General features: G+C 45.9%; 1 protein-coding gene across 3 annotated transcripts in view; it reads left to right on the top strand.

Moving 5' to 3' along the window:
• Window positions 1–22,900, top strand: part of LOC138582953 (uncharacterized) — a 1,114,886-nt gene that overhangs the window by 109,917 nt on the left and 982,069 nt on the right. For all 3 annotated transcript variants that reach the window (XM_069654750.1, XM_069654749.1, XM_069654751.1), the window contains one exon: window positions 17,410–17,455. In XM_069654750.1, the coding sequence (XP_069510851.1) occupies window positions 17,410–17,455 (46 nt within the window). The remainder of the gene's footprint in view (window positions 1–17,409; window positions 17,456–22,900) is intronic.

Here is a 22,900-nt window from a genome sequence, read left to right as displayed (position 1 = left end):
AGAATGCGGCTTGGACCCCCTCAAAGAAACCCCAAAAGAGCCAGACCCCGGTCGCTCCATTGGACGGCACGGGGAAGTCGGGAACTACTGCGGTAAAACCCAGTAGTATGGGTGAAACCTGTAAAACTCAAGTCGACAAATCGTCGAAGAAACCTCGAGAGTCGAGTGTTTCACCGACACCTCATAAAAAACAGAAGTTGTCAAAAACATCCGCAACTTTGTCGACGCCTTCGAAAAATCCTTCCATTCCTTCGATGAAAACTCAGGAGGAAGAAAGGAGATTTATGCCATTACCAAAATCAGAGTTTTTTTAAGTCAATGTCTCTGATTTTTGAAGAAACTGGCTCTGAGGATGAGGAAATCTCTCCTTTGGAGTGCAATATGGCACTAGACAAGTTCCAGAAGAACTTATAGACCCAGAATCTAAAATGAGAGACCTGTGCGAGACTCTGCATTCTGCTAGTGGCATTGACACGTCGCCTGAATTAGAGTTTGCAAGCCCTGACCCTGCAGAACATGCAGATTCAGGGTACAGGAGTTTAATGAACAGAGTGGTAGAATATATGGGCTGGAGTAGAGCCTCACCCACTTTTGAACAGGATGATATGACGGACATAATTGTTCGGGCCCCCAGAAGGATCCAGTTCTCCCCTTCCATAGGGAGCTTCAACATTGCTGCGGTAAACAGCAATTTTCCTCAGAAGTATAGAACTTCTACTTCTGATCCCGAGTATCTGAATAGACATCCCACTCCAGAAAGTCTGGTTATTCAGGCTGCAACTACTTCGAGACAAACTGCATATCCAACCATACCTCCGGATAGAGAGGATAAGAATGTTGATGCTTGGGACCGTCAAGTTTTTACTTCGGGTAGCATGGCCGTAAAGTCAACCAATGTCACCTGTATCCTAGCCAGGTTCACACATACCCTGTGGGAATGCATTTTGGCGGCGGTGGACATATTCCGGAAGGCGAGGAAAGGGAAGGCTTCCTGAAAAGGCGGGAAGGAGGCAATGGGGGAATGTCTCCAGTCTGGACTGGATACTGCTGAAAGTATTAGCAGATCCATGGCATCAAGCACAGTGCTACGCAAATTTGCGTGGTTGAGAACGTCGGGGTTTGCACCAGATGTGCAGCCCAGGCTTCCCAACATGCCTTTTGATGGCTCGAGGCTGTTTGGTAGTAAGGCTGATGAGAGCCTAGAAAAACTACAGACCTCAAAAGCAGCAGCTAAATCCCTTAGTGCCTCCATGCGACGACCTCAGAAACCCTATTCGGGCTCATCTTCCTGGAGGGGTCGTCCATTTCGGTACTACTCTTCTTTTGGTAGAGGAAGAGGACAGGCTTTTCAAAGGGGCAAAAGAATTGTCACTCGTGGTGGATGAGGAAAGACTACAAAGCCATCTTCAGGAACGGCATCTTTACCCTCAGCCACTCCTGCAGCCGCCTCCAAATCACTCTGAGGCCTTATCATACAAAACACCAGTGGGAGGCAGAATCTCTCAGCATCTGAAAGAATGGCGGGGCATTACTTCAGATGCTTGTGCACTGGAAACAGTAGCTCAAGGTTACTGCCTTCCCTTCCTAAAAAGGCCTCACGATCATCCACCTGGAGCCAACTCGACCAAAATTCCAGACCCGCTCCTTTTGCAGGAAATTTTAACCCTGCTAGAGAAAGATGCAATAGAACATGTATCTGTGCCGGAGAGGAACAAGGGTTGGTACTTCCCTTATTTTCTCATCCCAAAGGACGGAGGATTGAGACCCATCTTGGACTTAAGAAACTTGAACAAGCTCCTCAGGAAGGACAAGTTCAAGATGGTAACCTTTCTCAGATCCGTCAGGCTCTCCAACTCCAAGACTTGTTGGTATCATTGGACCTTCAGGATGCTTACTTTCATGTGCCAATCCATCCCAAGCACAGAAAATACCTGAGGTTCGCAGTTGGCGGTTCTCACTATCAGTTTCGAGTTCTGTCATTCGGGCTGACCTCTGCCCGAGGGTTTTTACCAAGCTGATGGTGGTAGTGGCAGCGAGTCTCAGGAGAGGGGGGATTCACGTATACCCCTACCTGGATGACTGGTTGATCAGAGCACATTCTCCCAAATAAGCTCAAGAACATCTGTCGATCACCTGTCACTTCCTTCACAATCTGGGCTTCTCCCTCAATTTCAATAAGTCCCACATGATACCATCCCAAAAACTCCAGTTTATCGGAGCAGTCTTGGACACTTCCTCGGGCAAAGCCTCACCTCCCGAGATAAGAGCTCTCCACATTCGGCAGATGGTAACAAAATTCCAGAAAGCCCAGCATCTGCCGGCCTTCGATTTTCTGAGGTTGCTTGGCCTCATGGCATCCTGCATTTTTCTGATGCCAGAGGCCAGATTGAGAATGAGATCCCTCCAATGGGCCCTCAGGACTCAGTGGTCCCAGTTCTCGGGGAGTATGTTGGATCTTCTGCCAGTCCCGAGCGCAGTTGCTCAGGATCTACCATGGTGGGCTTGCAACGACAACATCCTCAAAGGGGAATCTTTTGGCAACCATGGCTGGAGATAACAGTAGTAACTGACGCTTCACTCACGGGGTGGGGAGCTCATACCAACGATCTGACAATCAGCGGTCGTTGGTCTCCATCGGAGTCCAAACTACACATCAACCTGTTGGAGCTGAGGGCAATCAGACTAGCGCTGAAGGCCTTCCTGCCCTCTGTACAAGGAAAGAATGTCCTGATAATGACGGACAACACAGTGGCCATGTACTACCTCAACAAAAGAGGACGCGTAGGATCACTACCACTGTGCAGAGAAGCAATGGAGCTCTGGTTCTGGGCAATACGGGAAGGAATCTCTCTATCAGCAGTTCACCTAGCCAGAGAGCAGAACACGGTGGCAGACGTTCTGAGCAGGCAGAGTACAGTCTCCCACGAGTGGGAGTTAGCTCAAGAAGTCCTTCTGGAGATGTTCACCTTTTGGGGAACCCCTCAAGTGCATCTGTTCGCGACCGAGGTAAACCGGAAGTGCGAACAGTATTGCCCAAGGGAATTTCCCCCGAGAGGATCTCTAGAAGATGCGTTCGTGGTGGACTGGGATTTCCTCCTACTGTACGCGTTTCCTCCAGTCCCTGTGATTCCTCAAGTAATCAGGAGGTTGAGAAAGTTCAGGAAAACCATGATCCTAATTGCCCCGGATTGGGCCAGGAGGACGTGGTACCCGGACCTTCTGGACATGTCCATCTGCCCTCCAATACGTCTTCCGCAAAGAGAGGATCTTCTCTCGCAAGAGGAAGGTCGGGTTCTCCATCCAGAGGCCAAGACACTCAACCTTCACGCATGGTTTCTGAGAGGTTGAGATACAGGGGTTGGGACCTTCCAGACGACGTAATGGAAATTTTGCTTTCGGCCAGAAGGCCAGCAACAAAATCCTTGTATCGGTGCCATTGGAACAAATTCAGTAACTGGTGCAAAGATAAGGATGTGGACCCTTTTCAATGTGGCACCCCAATGGTGCTTTCTTTCCTATTGCATCTAGCCAATCTGGGGCTCCAGATCGGAACAATTAAAGGATATCTTGCTGCGCTGTCCATTTTCAAGCGCTCCTCAGAAGAGGTTTCCTACTTCAAAATTCCATTAATCATTCAGTTCCTGAAAGGACTTACAAATGTATATCCACCAGTACCGTTTCATGTCCCAACTTGGGATTTAAACCTAGTTCTTAAATTTCTAACTTGTATACCTTTTGAGCCTCTGCACTCCTGTCCATTGAGGCTTCTAACACTAAAAACTGTCCTTGTAGCATTAACATTAACATCAGCCCGCAGGGTTAGTGAACTACAGGCGCTCTCATGTAAACCTCCATATATCACATTTTACAAGGACAAGATAGTTCTTAAGGTTAAACCATCTTTCTTACCGAAAGTAGTTTGTGACTTCCATTTGTCACAAAACATCATTTTACCAACATTCTATCCTCCTCCTCATTTGGGTAAAGAAGATGAGAGACTGCATAGACTGGACCCCAAAAGGGCCCTCAGTTTTTACATTTCAAGAATGTCAAAATTACGTCAAGATAACCAACTCTTTGTGGGTTATACAGGTCGTAAATTGGGGTTGGCGGTGACAAAACAAGCTATATCCCGCTGGATCATTCTAGCTATATTGGAATGCTACAGATTAGCAGGAAAAGACCCACCGGATGGGCTATGGGCCCATTCCACTAGGGGAATGGCTACTTCTGTGGCTTTGTAGAGGGGAGTCCCTGCAAAAGATATTTGCTCGGCTGCAACATGGGCATCAATGCATACCTTCATCAAGCATTACTGCTTAGATGCCTCCTCCTCCAATGAGGGTTTATTTGCCAGGGCGGTACTTCATTCCGTCCATGAAAACAATAACTAGTACTCCCACCTCCAAATTGATCACTGCTATGGGAGTCTATCACAAAATGAGGAATATGTGGGAGGACACAATCCATTCGAAGAACAAGTTACTTGCCAACTGTAACGTTCTTTTGACTGGATGTTCCTCCCACATATTCCTCATCGACCCTCTCAGCCTACCCCACAGTACAGTTTACGTTTCTTACACTTTCCTCTCACGATGGGCCCATCAGTCACAGGACACGCCTGGGTGTTCCACAAATATTTCCTCGAAAAAACAGAACTGAAGCCAACGGGCGCGGCTTGAGCTATTTATACCAACAGTGACGTCGACACAGTACGGAGCCCGTCGAGGGACAACCGACGCCACGACCTCGAGCACAGCGCCCTCTGTCGAGTTTTTTTTCCCGAAGCAGCGAAGCTGGCGATAACGAATATCACAAGATGAGGAATACGTGGAAGGAACATCAAGTCGAAAGAACGTTACAGTTGGTAAGTAACTTTATTTCTATCGCGCTCGTACACAAGTGTTTCAGAGCGCGACAAGGCAAGAGAGGGGAACAGGGAAGAACAAAACATTGATCTTATTAAGCCCAGTGACATTGAGAACGTGCAAGTGCATGGGAGAGGGGGAGGCAAAAGTGCATGGCAGGGGAGAGAAGTGGAAAGTGCGGAGCAAAGGAGAAACAAATAAATAATAAAGGCAACAAACAGTGGGAGTGCAGCGGGCAAGTGCTGGGTTTTAGGCAGCAGACAGGGTAGGTCTGATAAATGCAGGAAGAAAAAGGGGGGCTGTATGGGTGCAGATACAGACCCCAGTGCAAGGCGTGGCCTGGAGGCAGTGTGGGAGGGTAGCAGGGTGAGCAGGTACTTGGGCCCGGAGGACAGAGGGTGGCCAGGTGCACAGTGCCAAGAGAGAACAGATCAAAGAAAAGTGTCTCTCTCTAAAGAAACTCCCGTCCCCTGCACACCATTCAATACTGAATAAATCAGTCAAAACAACATAGATATGTTCAATGACTTTTATTTATAATTCAAAAGATGTTCAAAAAGAAATACACAATATTTTAAACAAAAATGGCCATCATAGAAAATTGCAAATTAGGATATGATGAGATGAAGTTCCAAGTTCGATGCGTTTCGCGGTATCCACCCCTTCTTCTTCTTGTACTTAAGAGAGAACAGATCAGCAGGGGAGAGGGGGAAGCGAAGGCAGAAGCAAAGAGGAAGGTCTTGAGGTGGTTCCGGAACCGGAGATGGTTCTCTTCAAGTCTTTAGAGTGGCAGGGAGGCTGTTCCAGACGGAGGCCCCAGCCGAAGACAACGATATGATATGATAGGGTATTTATAACGCGCTTAATACCCAGAGGTTTCTAAGCGCGGACGCGGGGATCCAACCTGTGTTGCTCCGTGTCGTCTTGCTTCCAAGGCGAGCACGTTGCCCCTGAGCTATCCTTCCGAGATCTACCCCCAGCTCGTTTCTTTGAAAAACGAGTTAGAGGCGGAGGAGCGAAGAGCTCGAGAGGGGAGGTATTTACAAAGGATAGCTGAAGGTATTTTGGACCCAGGCCCCAGAAAGCCTTGTGGACAATGCAGAGGATTTTGAATTTAATCCGTGCGTCCACTGGGAGCCAATGGAGAGATTTCAGAGCTGGAGAGATACGATCCCAGGGCTTGAGGCCAAGGACAAGTCTCGCAGTCCTGTTCTGGATTAGTTGCAGAGAGCGGAGAATAGAGGCAGGTAATTTAGAAAGAGGGTGTTACAATAATCCAACCTAGAGAGAACCAGAGCTTGGGAGACAGTGAGCTTCTGGGGGAAGGCGAGGAAAGGCAGAGTACCTCTGAGAAGGTGCAGTAGGAAGTTTGACTTTTTAGAGACATCAGAGATGTGGGCATAGAAGGAGAGTGTGGAGTCAAGGATGACCCTGGGGTTCTTAGCCTTGCAGGTGGGGATAGGAGGAGGGCCAAGGGAGGCCGGCCAGAGAGTGAGTGGAAAGGATGGTGAAGGTGTGCCGATGAGGAGGATCTCCGTCTTGCTGGCATTCAGACAAAGATCATTGGCGAAACACCAATCTTGAATGGCAGTTAGGCAATCAAAGATGAGAGAGGGAGAGGAGGTGGCAGAGGGCAGCCTGAAAATGAGTTGTCGTCAGAGTAGCACTGGAAATTTGAGCAGAAAATGGCGATGCAGTGGGCGAGAGTTTCCAGGTATTGGTTGAAAAGCTATAGCGAGAGGTTAGTCCCCTGTGGAACACCACAGGTAGAGAGGAAGATGGATGATGGGAAGGACCCAAGTTTGACCTGGAAGGGTCGATCAGAGAGGAAAGAGGTCAGCCAGGCCAGAGCCTTATCAGTGAACTCATTTCTGATAGATAAACCCATATATTTGATTTCTTAGACACCAGCTGTCTTAACTACCTCACAATGTTGCCAAATTTAGAACTTTTTGTAAAGGGGCTGCAATGTGCTTCTCATAGCAATACATGTTAACCCGTGTTGTGTGCAACCCATCACTACTCGTGTGCATTCTTGGCCATACCTCCTCTTGAAATCAGTATGCACCCTGGGCAGTTGTGTTCATTATAGCTATCAGTGTAGGATGAATGCATGTTTCTCTCAAACTTCATGTTTCTCTGTACGACCAGGCTTCTTGGTAGTTCTTCTTTGTTCTTGCCTTCAGGTTCTCTTTTCAGAACAGACAGCCTGTGTGGTAACGTTCTTGATTTAAACCATACATTTTGTGTCACAAGCAGTTTACAGCACCTGTGCCTAACGATAACTGAATTGCCTTTGTGGACAACGCCCATCCAGTTCATGCCTGTTTCCTGTATGCAATGGTAACAAAAACAACCAGGCCTGTCGGCAATGCTGTGCTGTCTGAAGGTGGTCCCAGTTTACAAAGCACTTATAGTTAATTTCTTTTCTCCAAATTTCCTTTTATTGAAGGTTTAAGTAACATATAACAGTTATCTATGAAAGGCATTTCGGGCAGCAGCCCACTGTGCCGCCCAACACAATAAATGTCTTCAGGTTTTTTCAATTTTCAACCCCACCCCTCCTTGGTACTAATTTCCCCCTACTCAAACCACATCTTAAAACCTTTTGACAGTTTAGAGTGCAAATATCAAAGAACTGCGGCAACTGGCCCCCTGTCTGGTGAGCCTCCTTTCAATGTCCGTTGACATGGCAGCACTGTTCCCCTTGTCCATCGAGCCCTGTGCCTCAGAGATCCCCCTGTCTCAGGCAACTACATCAATCCCTTGAAGAATGTGGACCGGGGTCCATATATTTTACAATAAGTTCACCCCACTCAATCTCAAGGGGGCCTGCCAGTCCATGGAGCCCTGGTGTAATTCTTTCCATGGTAAATATATTTTTTAGCAACATTGGTCCATTCCCTTTTACCTGGAGGGTGTACACTTTTCCATTTTGTGGCTAAGCATGCCCTTGCCGCCAAAAGTAGAGATGCAACCATTTTCGGGAGTCTGATGTAGCCTCCGCCTTCCTCCTCCAGACCAAACGGAACCAACATGGGCGATTTGACCCGAGGAATACCGTCTAGACCTTTAATCCACCCCAGGACCTCATCCGAGAAGAATTGTACTCTCGGGGACCACCACCACATATGCTAGTAATCGTCTCTCTCGCCACATCCCCTCCAACATGCGGGACTAGAATTTTGAAACATTTTGGAAAGTCTGACCGGGTCATATTGCAACCTGTGGAGTAGCTTAATGGAGTGCAACTTATATTAGTAGGAGATCGATGTCTGAGAAACTCCCCTGCAGAGTCTACCCCTAAGGGCCAACTTTATATCACCTCCCAGTGACACCTCAGTCTCTCATTGGACCTACTCCCCGATCCGACCAGGGCCCCATACATTGCAGAAATCAGCCCCTTCATTTTGGTCTTTTTATGAACGAGTTTTTCAAAGTGGCTGAGGTCCCTCTGTATCTTGTTCTTCAAACCCATCCCTGCTAGCACCCCCTTAAGCTGTAGGTACAAGAATACAGAGAGATTGCCTATGCCCAGTGCCTCCTCTAGCTCTGTTATGGTGAGGAAATTACCCTTCTTCCAGAGTTGCCCAATACTTTCCATACTAGCCTCGAACCATTTCTGGAATCTTTCAGGGTTCGGTATAGCATCCCTAACTCCCGGTAGCCATAGATGCCCCAGGTGTGAGGGCCATGTTGTCACACCTTTCATTTCCACCCCTTGGCTCCAAATATCCCATATAGTCCTCACAATAGGGTGCTCCTGAATCCTACATGGGAGCTTACTTCTCGGTACCCACAACCATTCCCCGACTGCAGCGGGGTGCAACTGTAGGTTGTCCAACGTGATCCATTGGAGATCCCTTTGGGACTGAAGGTGGGGTATAAGAACTCTAAGTTGAGCGGCTTTATAGCAGAAATTCACATCTGGCAAGCCCATTCCCCCTTTATCCTTTGGCAGCACCAATATATGACTAGGTATCCTAGCCTTCCCATGCAAGAGGAACCTTGGGAGGGAGCCTTTATCTCTCGAAGAAATGAGTCTGGAATACGGATGGGGGAGCATTTGGAACACATAAAGGATCCTCCGGAGGACAACCATTTTCAGAGCATTGAGGTGGCCCAGCCATGATATCGTTAGGAGGGGAAGTTCACCTCAAATAAATTCCCAATATCTCTCGTGACATTTATGCCCAGGTATTTTAGCGTGTCCAGGCTTACCTGCACCGATAGATACGCAAACCTCCCTATTTCCCCATCCCTGTATAGGGGGAAAATAACTGATTTGGACCTATTAATTTTAAGTGCCGCCATGGAGCTATACTGCTCAATCAATTGAATCACCACTGGTATGGAATTCAGGGGATCCCTTATGTGGTTGGACTTAATTTTGAATAGGCAAAGCCAAGAGATCTGTGTAGGGCCTAGAAAACGGGAAGGGTGCCAAAGCTCCCAAAAACTTGAGCCTTATTGAAGCACAGTATCTTGAACCACTCACCAAAGTATGGACGTTTTTAGTACAAAATGTACAGACCTGGTCAAAGGATGAAGGTAAATTACCATGTAATTCCTGGATCCTTACAACCAGATCCGTGACCAAGGCAAAGAGTTTGAAAATCACTCAAGATTGTCCTACATTTCTCTTTTAAAGAAACTGTTTGAATTGCATTGTACTGACAAGCCCCCTACATTGGCGTAGCAGTGAGTGGGGTCAAGGACACCATTCACTCCATGTCCACTACTCATTCAAGTAATACTGGGGAGAAGAGTTCATCTTCTTTGCCTTGAGAGTAGTTTCTGTCTTGGGTCGACGATGCATCCAAATGGAACTGTTTGGGGTTGAAGAAATAGTATGGCTGAGATACTCCATGCTAGATTTCCTGAGCAGTTGTTACAACTCGGAGGAGCCTGAGAAACTCTGAAAGAAAAACCGCAGCGTTTTCAAACACAACCGCGTTGTGTTTCTGCCTGCTGTGGCTATCATTTTGGGTCTCCGGTGCTTCCCCAGGGGAAGCACCGAGAGCCCCAAATGGGAAAGCAGATTTAGGCAGAAACACTGCAGCATTTAGCATTTCCCATTTGGGGCTCTCGGGCCCCCCGTGGGGAGCCCAAGAGCCCCAAATGGGAAATCAGCTGTAGGCAGAAACACTGCGGCATGTAAACACAACCGCGTTGTGTTTCTGCCTGCCTTGGCTTTCACTTTTCACCGGAGACCCAAAGTGATAGCCACAGCAGGCAGAAACACAACGCGGTTGTGTTTGAAAACGCTGCGGTTTTTCTTTCCGAGTTTCTCAGACTCCTCCGAGCCAGAGGAGCCTGAGAAACTTGGAAAGAAAAACTGCAGCGTTTTCAAACACAATAACGTTGTATTTATGTTTGCGGTCGCTTCAAAAGCGACCGCAAACATAAATACAATGTTTTTAAAGCTGCGGTTTTATTTCTAAGTTTTCCGGGCTCCTCCAGCTTGGAAGACTTAGAAAAGAAACCGCAGCTAGTGCTTATTTTTAAAAAAAAATAAATAGCACTTACCGAGATTCAGCTGCAGCTTTCCTGCTCTGGTCTCCGGTCCCCGTCCTCCGCGTACAGCACCAATGAAGGAAAAGCCACCCAGCGGTAGCTTTTGTTTACTACAGCTGGCTGGCTTTTCCTTCATTAGTGCTGCAAAAGCCAGCACAGGCGGGCATCCATTTCACAAAATGGATGCGGCCATGTGCTTGCTTTTGCGAATTTTGAGCTTGAATATCTCAAAATTTTACATAGGAAGTTTAAAAAAAAAAAAGTGCTAGTATTTTTTTTTTAATGTTGCCTATCTATTTTTTAAATACATTTTTTAGCTGGACTACCCCTTTAAGGACTACAAGCGCGGTCTCAGTTCCATGTTGGGGTCTGAAACCTGACTGTCGGACTCCTTGGAGGTTGTATTCAAGGTAGTGTTGGATTTGTCGGTATGCTATTTTATCAAGGATTTTAAGTAGGAATGGCACAGTGGTGATAGGACGGTAGTTGGTGGGGATAGAGGGATCTACATTTTGTTTTTTGAGGAGTAGGAGGACCCAGGATTGTTTCAGGTTATTGGGTATGACACCTGAGGTGAAGGATGCATTTATAAGTTTAGTAATGAAAGGGGAGCGTTCACGAGCTGCATCTTTTATAAGTTTCGCTGGGCATAAGTCACCATGTCAGTTTGAAGGTTTAAGAGTAAGGATGACTTTTTCAACCTCTATGGTGGATACTTAGCTAAAGTTAAAGTGGGGGATGGCTGCATAGGGTGGAGTCAAGATTAGTAACGGTGCTGTTGTGTTAATGTTGCTGGATTTCAAGGTGGTAAGAAGAGTGTCTTTTTTGTTATTGATCTTAGTTTGTAAGGTTGTAATTTTGTTGGCCAGAGCATTTTGTATGCCTGTGCACCAGTTTTTGTCCTGGAGGCTGGAGTTTGGATAGGGGATTCTATCTCTTTCAGAATAGCAAAAAACTCTTTGGTATTGGACTTGGCTTGAGAGATGCGGAGGTTGTAGGAAGTTTGTTTAGCAAGGATAATTTCTTTTTTTACAGAGGGTAGCTTGTTTGCTCAAGTTATTCTGATTGGTCTCAGATGGATCTAGTTTCCATAGTTTTTCGCAACAATGTTTTTCTTGTCTAATTGCTTTTAGGTTGTGGAGTGAACCAGGTACTACTATTATCCATGTATTATTGCGTCTCAATTCGACAATAAACAAAAAGTAGTGTATCTCACACCTCACATGGCCCCTGACCATGGAAAACCAACCGTAGACCTCAACAGTGATAACAAATCTTGGAATCCTCATGGATAACGACCTTGCCTTGGAACCACAAGTCAACGCAATACCTAAGAAATGCTTCTACCTCCTCCGATTAATAAGGGGGATCCTCCCTTACCTAAATTTCACACACAGAACCCTCACAATCATCTCCTTGGTATTACCAAGGAGAAACTACGCAAATAGGCTATACTTCGGAATGCCCAAAATCGTCACCAAAAAACAACACATCCAAAATACTGAGATTAAATAGTAGAGACTACATCACACAGGCCCTAAGAAGTCTACACTGGCTACCAATAAAGAAACACATCAAATTCACAGCCCTCTGCATTGCCCATAAATCACTACATGGACAAGGAACTGAATTAATTCAAACAAAAATCACCCGATCCCAGCTGAGCATAGACTTAAAAGCCAGCACCGACCTCCAAATGGAAACAAGACACTATGAGAAAAGAAAAATAGAGGAACTGCCTTTTCCTATCTGATAGTCAAACCATGGAACTCGATCCCTAAGGAAATGAGACTGCTGGAAGAACAACGGAAGACCAGCTTATTTCAGGAAAAGTCTAAAAACCTGGCTTTTCAACTTGCAGAGAGAAACACTGATCAGCCATTTAACTAGCACTCCATGAACGGACTGCCCGCTCCACACAATCCCTGCATCTACAAACCATAAACCTGAAACAAGGAAAACGAGGGATACATTTAGAATGGAAAACAATAACATAACTACAAATAACCAGTGATGATCTTCTCTCCCGCACAACCCACACTCCCCGTTCTTCTCACCTACAACACATGGAGAGAGGGCTAGTGAATGAACCCACTAAAATACAAAAACTGCACATCCCACTAACAAAGCTACACACCCAACCACCTCAGACAACAAACAAATCAAACACTGGATGCCACCCTTCTGGACAGAACAAGCCCAGTGCACAAAACAAAGCACATCCAGAAATCTCACATGCACAGACACCAGTTGCTCCTGGTTCTGTACACATCAATAGATGAGCACATCCTCTATCCTATGCCCCTCTCACTCACTAACCAACCCTCTCACTTTTCTTTGCACAGCCTAGTGTGCACCAGGAGACCATAATAATGGCAGCGGTGCGTTGTATAAATCAACTTAACATACCATAACAGAAAATATTTATCTTTAGTTTTCTTTTGTTTGCATAGAAATATATGGATAGTTAATTTTAAATATCATCTACAGTCTTATGTAAGTTAAAACATCCTTATTGATACACCTATTAAGTTTAGAAACAAGTTGTTTCTATTTTATACTGAACAAACATAATTATCATACTATCACCCCCAAGTCACATCTTTATCAAGATAGAAATGTGATCCATTAGTTCACAGCAGTCAGTGCATGTCATTACCAATTAAAACTATCAATTCAATGTATAGTAAACCACATCATCAACATTTATATCATAAAACATTTAAGCAGAATTCAGCATATTAAGGCATCTGCTAAACCTTTCCTACATGTTTCAATCCATCGTGTTTACTGAGATCTTCAGCAGGGGGACACTAATGAAGTATAATACAGATCCTGCTACTCTATGCGCTGTGGTATATTATCAATCACCTTAAGATGCATTTCTTTCACAACCGTTTTTTGTTTAAACTCTTTATTTCTATCTTTTCCATCAACGAAAATAAAATACATCAAATATAATAAAAGTTACATTTTAGATTACAATATCATTAAACAATATCCCTTCAAATAACAGAACTTAAGGAACATAATAAATAATAATCCTGTTACATTGATTTCATCATCAACAATTTCAATACGTACTAATCTAAAACATAACCATGAATAAGAATCCGACAACCACAACAAGGACTACAACAAACCGACACAAACAAACACAAACCCCCCTCCCAACCCAACACACTTTTTAGTCATTAAAAGAAACCCAAATTTCCAATAATACAAACCAGGATCATCCATAAAGTTCAATGAAGTTTCCCCAGAGATCTTCATAAGTGCTGTTAATAAAACAGTTTTCTCATATCTCGACAGAACTTGCCCATATAAAATCCAATTAATTTTCCAACAATGGTTTCTTCCTTGTCTTCCAGACCTTTAAGATCTGTTTATTTGCCACCAACAAGACCTTACTAATCCAACACAGTGTTACAACATAAGCGGAAGGCGCTATCAGGCATTTGCCCAACCTGACATACTTCAATTACATGTCCCTTTATTACAGGCTGTCTGTTTCTAAAATGCTTTGGCATGTAGCTATATCAAGATAGGTTTAAGCAGAAAATGACATATACATCCTTCTAGGGGCAATCAAAAAGGGATGGACACTGGAGAGATACAATCTCCACCACTCTCAGTAGCAAAGAGCTCACTATCAATAATATCCTGGTGAAATCAAAGATAGATCTTTACTGATAAGGCATCATGGTGCGAAAACATTAGTATATGCACCCATTTCAACTGACATAAGCTATACTTCTATATATTATGTTGTGGGGTAAGTCAGAGGAAGGACGCAGAAACTGGACATTTTTCAACTCTCAAGTAAAAATTTTTAAAAAACTCACTTAGGCATTGTTGCTACTCTCGCGATTCCCTATTCTAAGAATATAATAAAATGTGTTCGCCCCAATGTCATAAAGAACTCAATTTTGTCGTCAGTCCAAACCTCTGCAGACGTCGCGGATTCTTAACAATCCCACTGGATCTACAGAGTTCATACTCGACCTAAGAGAAATGTACTCGCCCAATGCTGGCTGGAGAGCAAATATTTACTAGTGTTTTCTGCAAATGGTGCCTGTCACAACAAACACCCTTCATATTTTTCACAATGTGCCACTGAAAGGCCAGCCATGCACACTGAAACTTTTATTTTCTATTTACTGCAAATAAAGTTTCTTTGCAGTTAATGTCAAATAAAAGTTTCAAATCTCCCCGTACTTGTCAGCATGGATTAGTACCATGCAAATTGTACTCGCCCTTCATTAAAATCTCCTCGCCAATGCGAGTGGGTTATTAAAGAGCCCTGTTCTGCTATATTTCTAACTGACCCTACCACTAGCAAAAAAACATAAACTTAGCCCTGAGACTTTTTCTTACTCCCCCACTTACTTGGCTGGTGCATGACCCCCTCCCAACAATGTCTCTAGACATAGTCCTCTTGACTTCCCAGGGTTTCTCGTGCAGTTCAAGTAAACAGCAAATCTGTTGGATTCCACCACAAGTACAACGGGCACACTTCTATGCCCCTCCAGCAAGTTTTAGTTTTTTTCTTTTCACACAGTTTAAGCAAACAACAACTATTTGTATTTGTATGTCTTTATTTACATAGCGGGCATCTGGGCGCTTAATTTATGGTTGCATAGACACATAATTCAGTTTACAGTACAAGGAAGGACAGGTATAATAAAAGGTAATATTAAGTACAAAATATACATTGCGAGGAAGAAGGATAGATATACAGAGATGATTCAAGGCTATACAAAATATATACAAATGCAGGCTGTCATGAAAGCAGTGGCATGAGAAGGTGCGGTCTCAAGCAGTCGGAAGATTGTCTGATGTGGCTAGCCACAATTTGGTTTGTGTAGATTCAAGTTGTTCAACCGCTGTTTCTAGCTCACCCCTCCAAAGGGGTCTCAGATTTATGCCAATAGTACGTGCTTGTGGTCCCATTGGGAAATTCTGCCTCTACTTGATGTTTTGAGATGTTGTAGGTTTCCACACCCTGTGAGTGGCTGGGATTTTCAGCCTGAACTGGGCTCTGGGCTATTCGCTAGGATTCCCCCGCGGGCTATATCTTTCAACTTCACCCCCTTTTGGGTATTTTTCATAGTGTTGCGGCACATGGGTTACTGGAAGGTTGTTCTTCTGTTTTCACTGCCTCTGTGGACTGCAATCTGGTCCTGTATGTCTAAAAGAAAGAGAGGAATGTTAGTGAGCATTTGTTGTTTGAGTGGTTGTGTGAGACCGAGTTACTGCCAACATATCAACGGGTACAAAGGGAAGGGACACGGATTGGATCCCTCAGTTCCTTTCCCGCTCAGGGCAAAGACTGGCTCTGAATTGCATAGCGATTTAACACCCCTATCCCCTTTTGCCAAGGCCAATGGGACTGCCCTCGTCAGTTTAATCAATCTGTCTAAATCTTGTAGCTCATTTTATGCAGGGGGACCATACAGCACGGTGTGTAGTAAGTGCAGTAAAACAAGCCAGAAGAAGGAATGAATCATTGCCAATGTAAAAATGGCAAAAGCTACAAAATGCGGCTGCCCATTTATGCAAATGCAGCATATGTTTTTTGTTAGCACATTTAAAACTTGCATTTTGGTTGAAAACGCTATCTTTCTACTCCATACACTCAAATTCCCCCAAACATGACATTTATTTTAGAACCTCTCCAGTCAGACATAACTCGATGTGAGTTATAAGCATTGCACTTTGAAATGCAGCTTAGGTATACATGTTCGGTATTGCACATTGTCAGATTTTCTGGACTGGCATGTGCCTAAAGGTGCCCCAGCAACACTGGCCTTTCCAATTGGTCCAGTCAGACTTTAAGAGTAAATGCCATTGAAACGCATACAGCTTTGTAATGACATATGATTTGAATGCTAGCATGCATTCATGCCAGTGTGGCATGAATACATCCTGCCGAACACGGCGTATTGTATTGATAAATCAATTGTTGTTCTCAATGAACCGTATATATCCGCACTGACCTTATGCAGGTGTTTATTTAATTTATAAAGCGCCAACGCATCCAGGCCCGAAGGCATAAGGGCGCTGACACTAATCATATACTAGACCTACATAACAAAAACGCATAAGCAGAGAAAAATCCATAAGAGAAACAAAATCGAGCGAGCCCAAAGGCAGCAAAAAGCTTTAAACAAAAATATATGTTTTGAGTCTCTGCGTAAACGTCTATGTTCTGGCATTTGGCTACTTTTCTTTGCATGTGTCTAAATGCTCTGCATTGCGCTTAGCTTCAATTTTTGATGACATCGAAACACTATATGACACGCATTTCTGTGCCTCTTATGCTTGTGACGAGAGATGTATGCACTGATGATGATTCTGCATGTAATGTAATAGCAGCATGTGATGCCTCTGGCCATGCTGAACGTGTTCTGCGTGCGAGGGTTCCTCGCACACTTGACGTGCAAGTTATACCTGTCCAGTTTGTGTGAGGGGACATTGACGTGCTGCAGTCGTTGGTGTACATGTTCTGCGCGTGAGGGAAGTTGCTTCCTTCGGCCCCTGTGTCTGTGTGTGAGGAAACATTGCACTCATGCCTATACTCTACCAGTACTGCTTCCATGAGACAAAATAAATATGCTATTTGCCATGCTGTGCATGTCCTGTGCATGAGAGAATCTTGCACTTGGAATGGTGCGAGGTATATCTCGATTGTATCTTCTGTACTTGTCATTTTAGCAAAGCCTACTGCATTTCCACTGTCTCTTCCTAGTGTGACGAGGAGTGTTCTCCCTGCTCCTGGCAGTGCTGAACCTGCTCTTTGCATGAGTGAACTCTGAGGCCCCCCTTTTCTGTGTGAGGGAAGTTTACATTGCTGCAACCCTTGATGGGCATATTGGTCGCTCATGTAAAAACCGTTTTCGATGGATAATTTATTTTAGCCAACTTTATTTGTGTATGTCAGATTAGCAATACTTGACTCGGTAACATAATCAATTGAAGAGCCTTTGCTTAGTGCGCACTGACCACCCTTCTTTTGTTGCAGTGGTACGACCCGCAAGGCTCCATCTTGGCCCACGAAGACTTCCGGGGTAAATGGCTTTTCGTACAGTGTCCGATGACGGTGTGTCCATCAGACTGCAGCTGGTTTTATGTCAATGTAGCATTGGTTCCTGTTTCAGCGGCATAGTTTGGAATCCAGAGCAAGTCCTGTTCTGGTAGGGTTGCGCTCAGCTGAATACAGAATGAGACCACGTAATGAAATGGTTGACATTTCAGATGAGCCCTGTGCGCTTGCCTTTAATGCAGATCTTGGCTTTACATTTTCATTGCCCCTTTTCCGTATTTTCCCATTACTGCTTTGTGCCCTTTTTGCAGTACCATTAGTACCTAAGATGTCTTCAAATTGCAATACAAAATGGAAACCATGGATACATCCTAAACATCATGGCTCTATGAATGTTTGTCACAATTAAATGGGAGCGGTGTATAGGACATTGCGAATTGACAAAGCATGGGAGCTCTTGAGTGATGATTAGTAGTAATGTCAAACGTTTACACCCACTCTTTTTTGCCCCTTTTCTGTCTTCACTTTTTCTTTTAGCGTGTTGGTGAAAGTGACAGTAGGCAGAGAGCGGCAAGCAAGAGGCAATTATTTGCGAGAGTGCTGTATGTGCAGTGGCGCCCCCAGAAATGTTTTATAGGGGTGGCCTGATGAGGCCACAGGAAATCTTGGGGTGGCACACCAAAACAAACCGATAACTGAATTTCAAGAAATCTATTATTCCGATGTAGTGTATAGTCCAGTTGAAAACTATGTATATATGAGAGTTAAGGAATTGCATATTGATATAGTTCCATTTATTATTTAACTGTTAACTAATTAATGTATCTGATGCGCATACACTAATACCAGTACCGTTAACATTTTGAGTTCCACAATCCTGTTTGTGCTATGTAAGGAATATGTGATGTGTATAAGCATGTTAGCCAATTTATTATTCCTCAAACAGAATAGTTGTGCGACTTTGACTTGAAAAGACAAATATACAGTTTTTATTTAAAGGAGCAAAACATTTACTGAGAACACGCCTACCACCTGTACTTGCCACCTTGCAGGCTGCACTACCTTTTGTATTGTTGTACCCCTTGCTCAGCACTTTCCACTTTTCCCCTCTCCCTTTCCCCCACACCTCCCCCTGCACGTACTCAATGTCACTGGGCCTAGTAAAATCGCTGTTTTGTCTTCCCTTGTTCCCTCTCTTGCCTCGTCGCGCTCTGAAACACTTGTGTTTGAACGCGCTACAAATAAAATATCATATCTTAGCCAGAGAATCCTCTAAATCCTCACTCACAAGTTTTTAATTGCCAACATGTCTATCGAATATGTTGCACTCAGCAGGGCCTGACTTATGTAGAGATAGAATACTACCTCTAACACACCCAAGGGGAAGGCTACTTATCAGAAATTATCCTCACAGTGGAATTTTCATACAACTCTGTCTGCCACCACGGTCAAAAAGTTATCTTAAACATATTTTAATCAATATTTACTCCAAACATAACAGTAAAAACAACATAAAAAGCCATATACAGTGTTCATCATTTACGCAAGCCGTAATGGACAAGATGGAGAGAAAACAACACTTCACACTTATGGCTGTAGTTCACATCACAATGTTTACAATCTATCAACATTGGTTATTTAGCGTGATGTTAGTAATAGTGTGACTGGATCACATAACTATTATACACAAATATGGTATAATGGCGTCTACAATCTGATGTGTTTCTGGGGCAAAGGGCAGCACTGTTGCAGTCAAAGGCTTGTCAGTAGTGTCCCAGGACCCGTCTTCAGGACACAGCGAGTTAAGAGGGTGGTTACACTGTCACCATGACGCATATGTAGCAGTGTAGTCACCTATACAGTGAATAAAAAATTGAAGCAAATATAAGATTTACTCAATACCAGTAAAAACCTTTATATCCGTGGTGTGAGTGTAATACAGAGAAGTAGCCAATTCGCTAACTTTATGGTGATTTCTTTTGGTGTGATGAGTGAGGCGATTGCACTCGTCAATCTTATAATGGCGGCCGACAAGTCCGTCCAAATAGTAACAGCTGTAGATCAATACATGTTTTTAGTCAATCAATAATACGATTTTCAAGGGATACTAATCACGATACGGTATATCCCAAAGAGGCTCCGGGGCTCCGGAGTATACTCAAGGTACTTCCTCGTCAGAAAGAAGACAGGAGGTTGGCGTCCCATCCTGGACTTGCGTCAGCTAAACAAATACATCAAGGCACAGTTCCGGATGGTCACCCTCCAGCACGTGCTGGGCCAGCTGGAGGAAGGCAACTTCCTATCGTTGTTGGATTTGGAGGATGCATACTTTCACATCCCCATCCTAAAAGGACACTGAATATTTCTCAGGTTCGTAGTCCAAGGACGGCACTACCAGTTCAAGGCCCTCCCATTCGGATTGAAGTCAGCGATCAGGGTATTCACCAAGTGCCTAGCACCAGTGGGGGCGCGGGTGCGCCTGCAGGGGATCAACGTCTACCCATACCTGGATGACTGGCTCATCCGAGCAGGGACAAGGGAGCTCGCTGTCGAACACACAGCGATGACTGTCCGGCTTCTCACGGACCTGGGATTCTCCATCAACTTCCCCAAATCCCACCTGGTTCCGTCGCAGGTTGCGCTGTTTCTGAGAGCCAAACTCGATACAGTAGCGCAGTTGGCCTCGCCGTCGGAGGAAAGGATGCAGGCCATCCTGGGCAAGGTACAGCGTCTGCTGGCCACAGACGTGGCCAGGGTGAGGTCCATCAAGTCCCTTCTCGGGATGATGTCCTCTTGCATCTATCTGGTGCGCCTGTGCAGGCTTCGGATGCGTCCTCTGCAGGAGTTCTTAGACGCCCGTTGGATGCAAGCGACGGGCAGCTTCGAGGACAAGATCTCGCTCAACAAAGTATTCCGCCAAGCAATTTGATGGTGGGGCACCCGCGCGCATCTCGCAGTGGGCACAGACTTTCAGACCCCGGCATACCAGGTGACGGTGACGACGGATGCCTCCCTGGAGGGGTGGGCAGCGCACACCGGAGATCTTCACGCGAGAGGCCTTTGGCTCCCAGAGGAGAGGCCGCTCCACATCCACATACTGGAGCTCCGAACAGTGTTCTGGGCCCTCGGGTCATTCCTCCCGTCCCTCAAGGGCAAGGTGGTGAGGATCTTCACCAACAACACCACCACAATGTTCTACATCCGGAAGCAGGGGGGAACCAGATCCCCAGCCCTGTCCAAGGAAGCCTAGGATCTGTGGCACTGGGCCGTTGCCCAGGGGATGGATCTGGTGCCTTTTCATCTAGCAGGGATAAAAAACACCATCGCCGTCTCACTCAGCAGGGAGCTGCACTCGTGCCACGAGTGGGAGCTACGCCAGCATCAAGTGGATCAGCTCTTTCAGCGATGGGGCAAACCCCAAATTGACCTGTTTGCGACGGCGACAAACTGCAAGTGCCAGAGGTTCGCCAGCAGGTTCCCCCAGCCGAGGAGCATGTGCGATGCTTTCTTGTTCCCCTGGGACGGCCTGTTCCTATATGCGTTCCCGCTGTTGCCGTTGCTGCTCAGGCTCATCAACCAACTCAAGAGGTCCCGGTGCAGGATGATCCTCGTCGCGCCGGCGTGGCCAAGACAGATATGTTTCCCGGACCTTCTGGACTTGTCAGCGTCCCCACCAGTCAAACTGTCGACGGACGCAGATCTTCTCTCCAGAGAAGGAGGCGCCATTCTTCTTCACGACCCAGAGTTGCTGAACTTGCAGGCCTGGCTCCTGCAGCACTAGAGTTTGGAGGGTACAATATCCCAGCTGACTGCAGAGAGGTTCTTGCAAAGGCCAGGGCGTCCTCAACTCTCAAGTGCTACGGACACAAGTGGAAGAGGCTCTCTGTCTGGTGCCGTGCACAGAAAATTAACCCTCTAAGGATTACAGCCCCTCAAGTGCTACCGTACTTACTGTCGCAGGCCAAAGCTGGACTATCTCATGCTTCCATCAAGATACATCTGGCAGCGATTTCCCGATGCACCAGAACTGCAGGACGGTCGTCCCTGTGGTCTCATCGCCTGGTGAAGGAGTTTATGAAAGGACTGTTCCGATCGTTCCCGCCGGTGAAGGCTCCATTCCTGGCATGGGAGCTCAACGTGGTGCTGACCAGGCTCATGGACACGCCATTCGAGCCTTCGCATTCGGCTCCGTTGAAGTTCCTGTCGTGGAAGACAGCGTTCCTTGTGGCCATCATCTCTGCACGATGCGTGTGAGGGATTCAGGCCCTATCCTGCAAGCCCCCATACTTGACTTTCCACGAGACGAGGGTGGTGCTGAGGACGCACCCCTCCTTCATGCCCAAGGTGCCGTCGGACTTCCATCTCAACAAGCCCTTTGTGTTAACAGTTTTTTCCCGTCGCCTTCATCGCCGGCCGAAAGGACTTTGCACTTGCTGGATGTAGCTAGAGCGCTGAAGTTCTACGTGGACCGAACAGAGTTTTCGGAAGACATCACAGCTGTTTGTGAACTTTGGACCTGTGAACCAAGGGAAGGCTCTTTCGAAGGCTTCCATTTCCAGAATGCTCTCCGGCTGCATCATGCACTGTCATCGGTTAGCAAACCGACCGTTGCCCGGCCGCCCAAGAGCCCATTCGACCAGAGCGATTGCTGCTACCATGGCGTTCTTGTCTGGTGTGCCCCTGCTGGACATCTGCAGGGCTCCTACATGGAGGTCGACGCACACCTTCACGAGATTCTACTGCGTCGACCGGGATTCCAGGGAGGAGTCCAGAGTCGGCCAGGCAGTGCTGCGCAACCTGTTCACTTAAGGTGAGCCTGGTGAGGAGATAAGAGATGTTTAATTTTGAATTTATGTAATGCTTAATGTTGAGCCTTGCCACCTCCCTTGGTTGTGCATGTGTGAACTGCTATGTATTCTTGCATTTATGAGCATGTGAATCCATGCCAGACCCCATGCTGGAGAAGAAACAAGTTACTTACCTGTAACTGTTGTTCTCCAGCATGGGTCTGGCATGGATTCACAGGCAAACCCTCCCTCCTACCCCTCTGCGGCTCTTCACTTGGTCATACTGCCACTTTACGTGCTACCAAATCTGAGGATGGCTGCCAGGGGCGGGGCTTAGGGAGAGGGCAATCATTGGCTGGGGGCAGTATGACCCAGAGACCAGTGATTGGTTGCTACTAAGAAAGACAGATCAGAAACGAAACTGATACTGATTTTTTCTTTACCAAGGATTCCCAGCCTGATGACGGGGAATATTCATGAGCATGTGAATCCATGCCAGACCCATGCTGGAGAATAACAGTTAGAGGTAAGTAACTTGTTCCTTACTTGAAGCGCGTGCCGGATGCAGCTGACAGGATTGGCCACATGGAGAAGGATGTCATCTGCGTACATCCCTAGCTTGTACTCCGCTCCACCCACCTTAATACCCTTCACCAACCTATCCTGCCGTATTTTGATGCCGA

Source organism: Ambystoma mexicanum, chromosome 3q (assembly GCF_040938575.1).
Source record: "Ambystoma mexicanum isolate Mex_15411 chromosome 3q, UKY_AmexF1_1, whole genome shotgun sequence".
Taxonomy (NCBI): domain Eukaryota; kingdom Metazoa; phylum Chordata; class Amphibia; order Caudata; family Ambystomatidae; genus Ambystoma; species Ambystoma mexicanum.
This window is presented reverse-complemented; position numbering and strand designations above follow the sequence as displayed.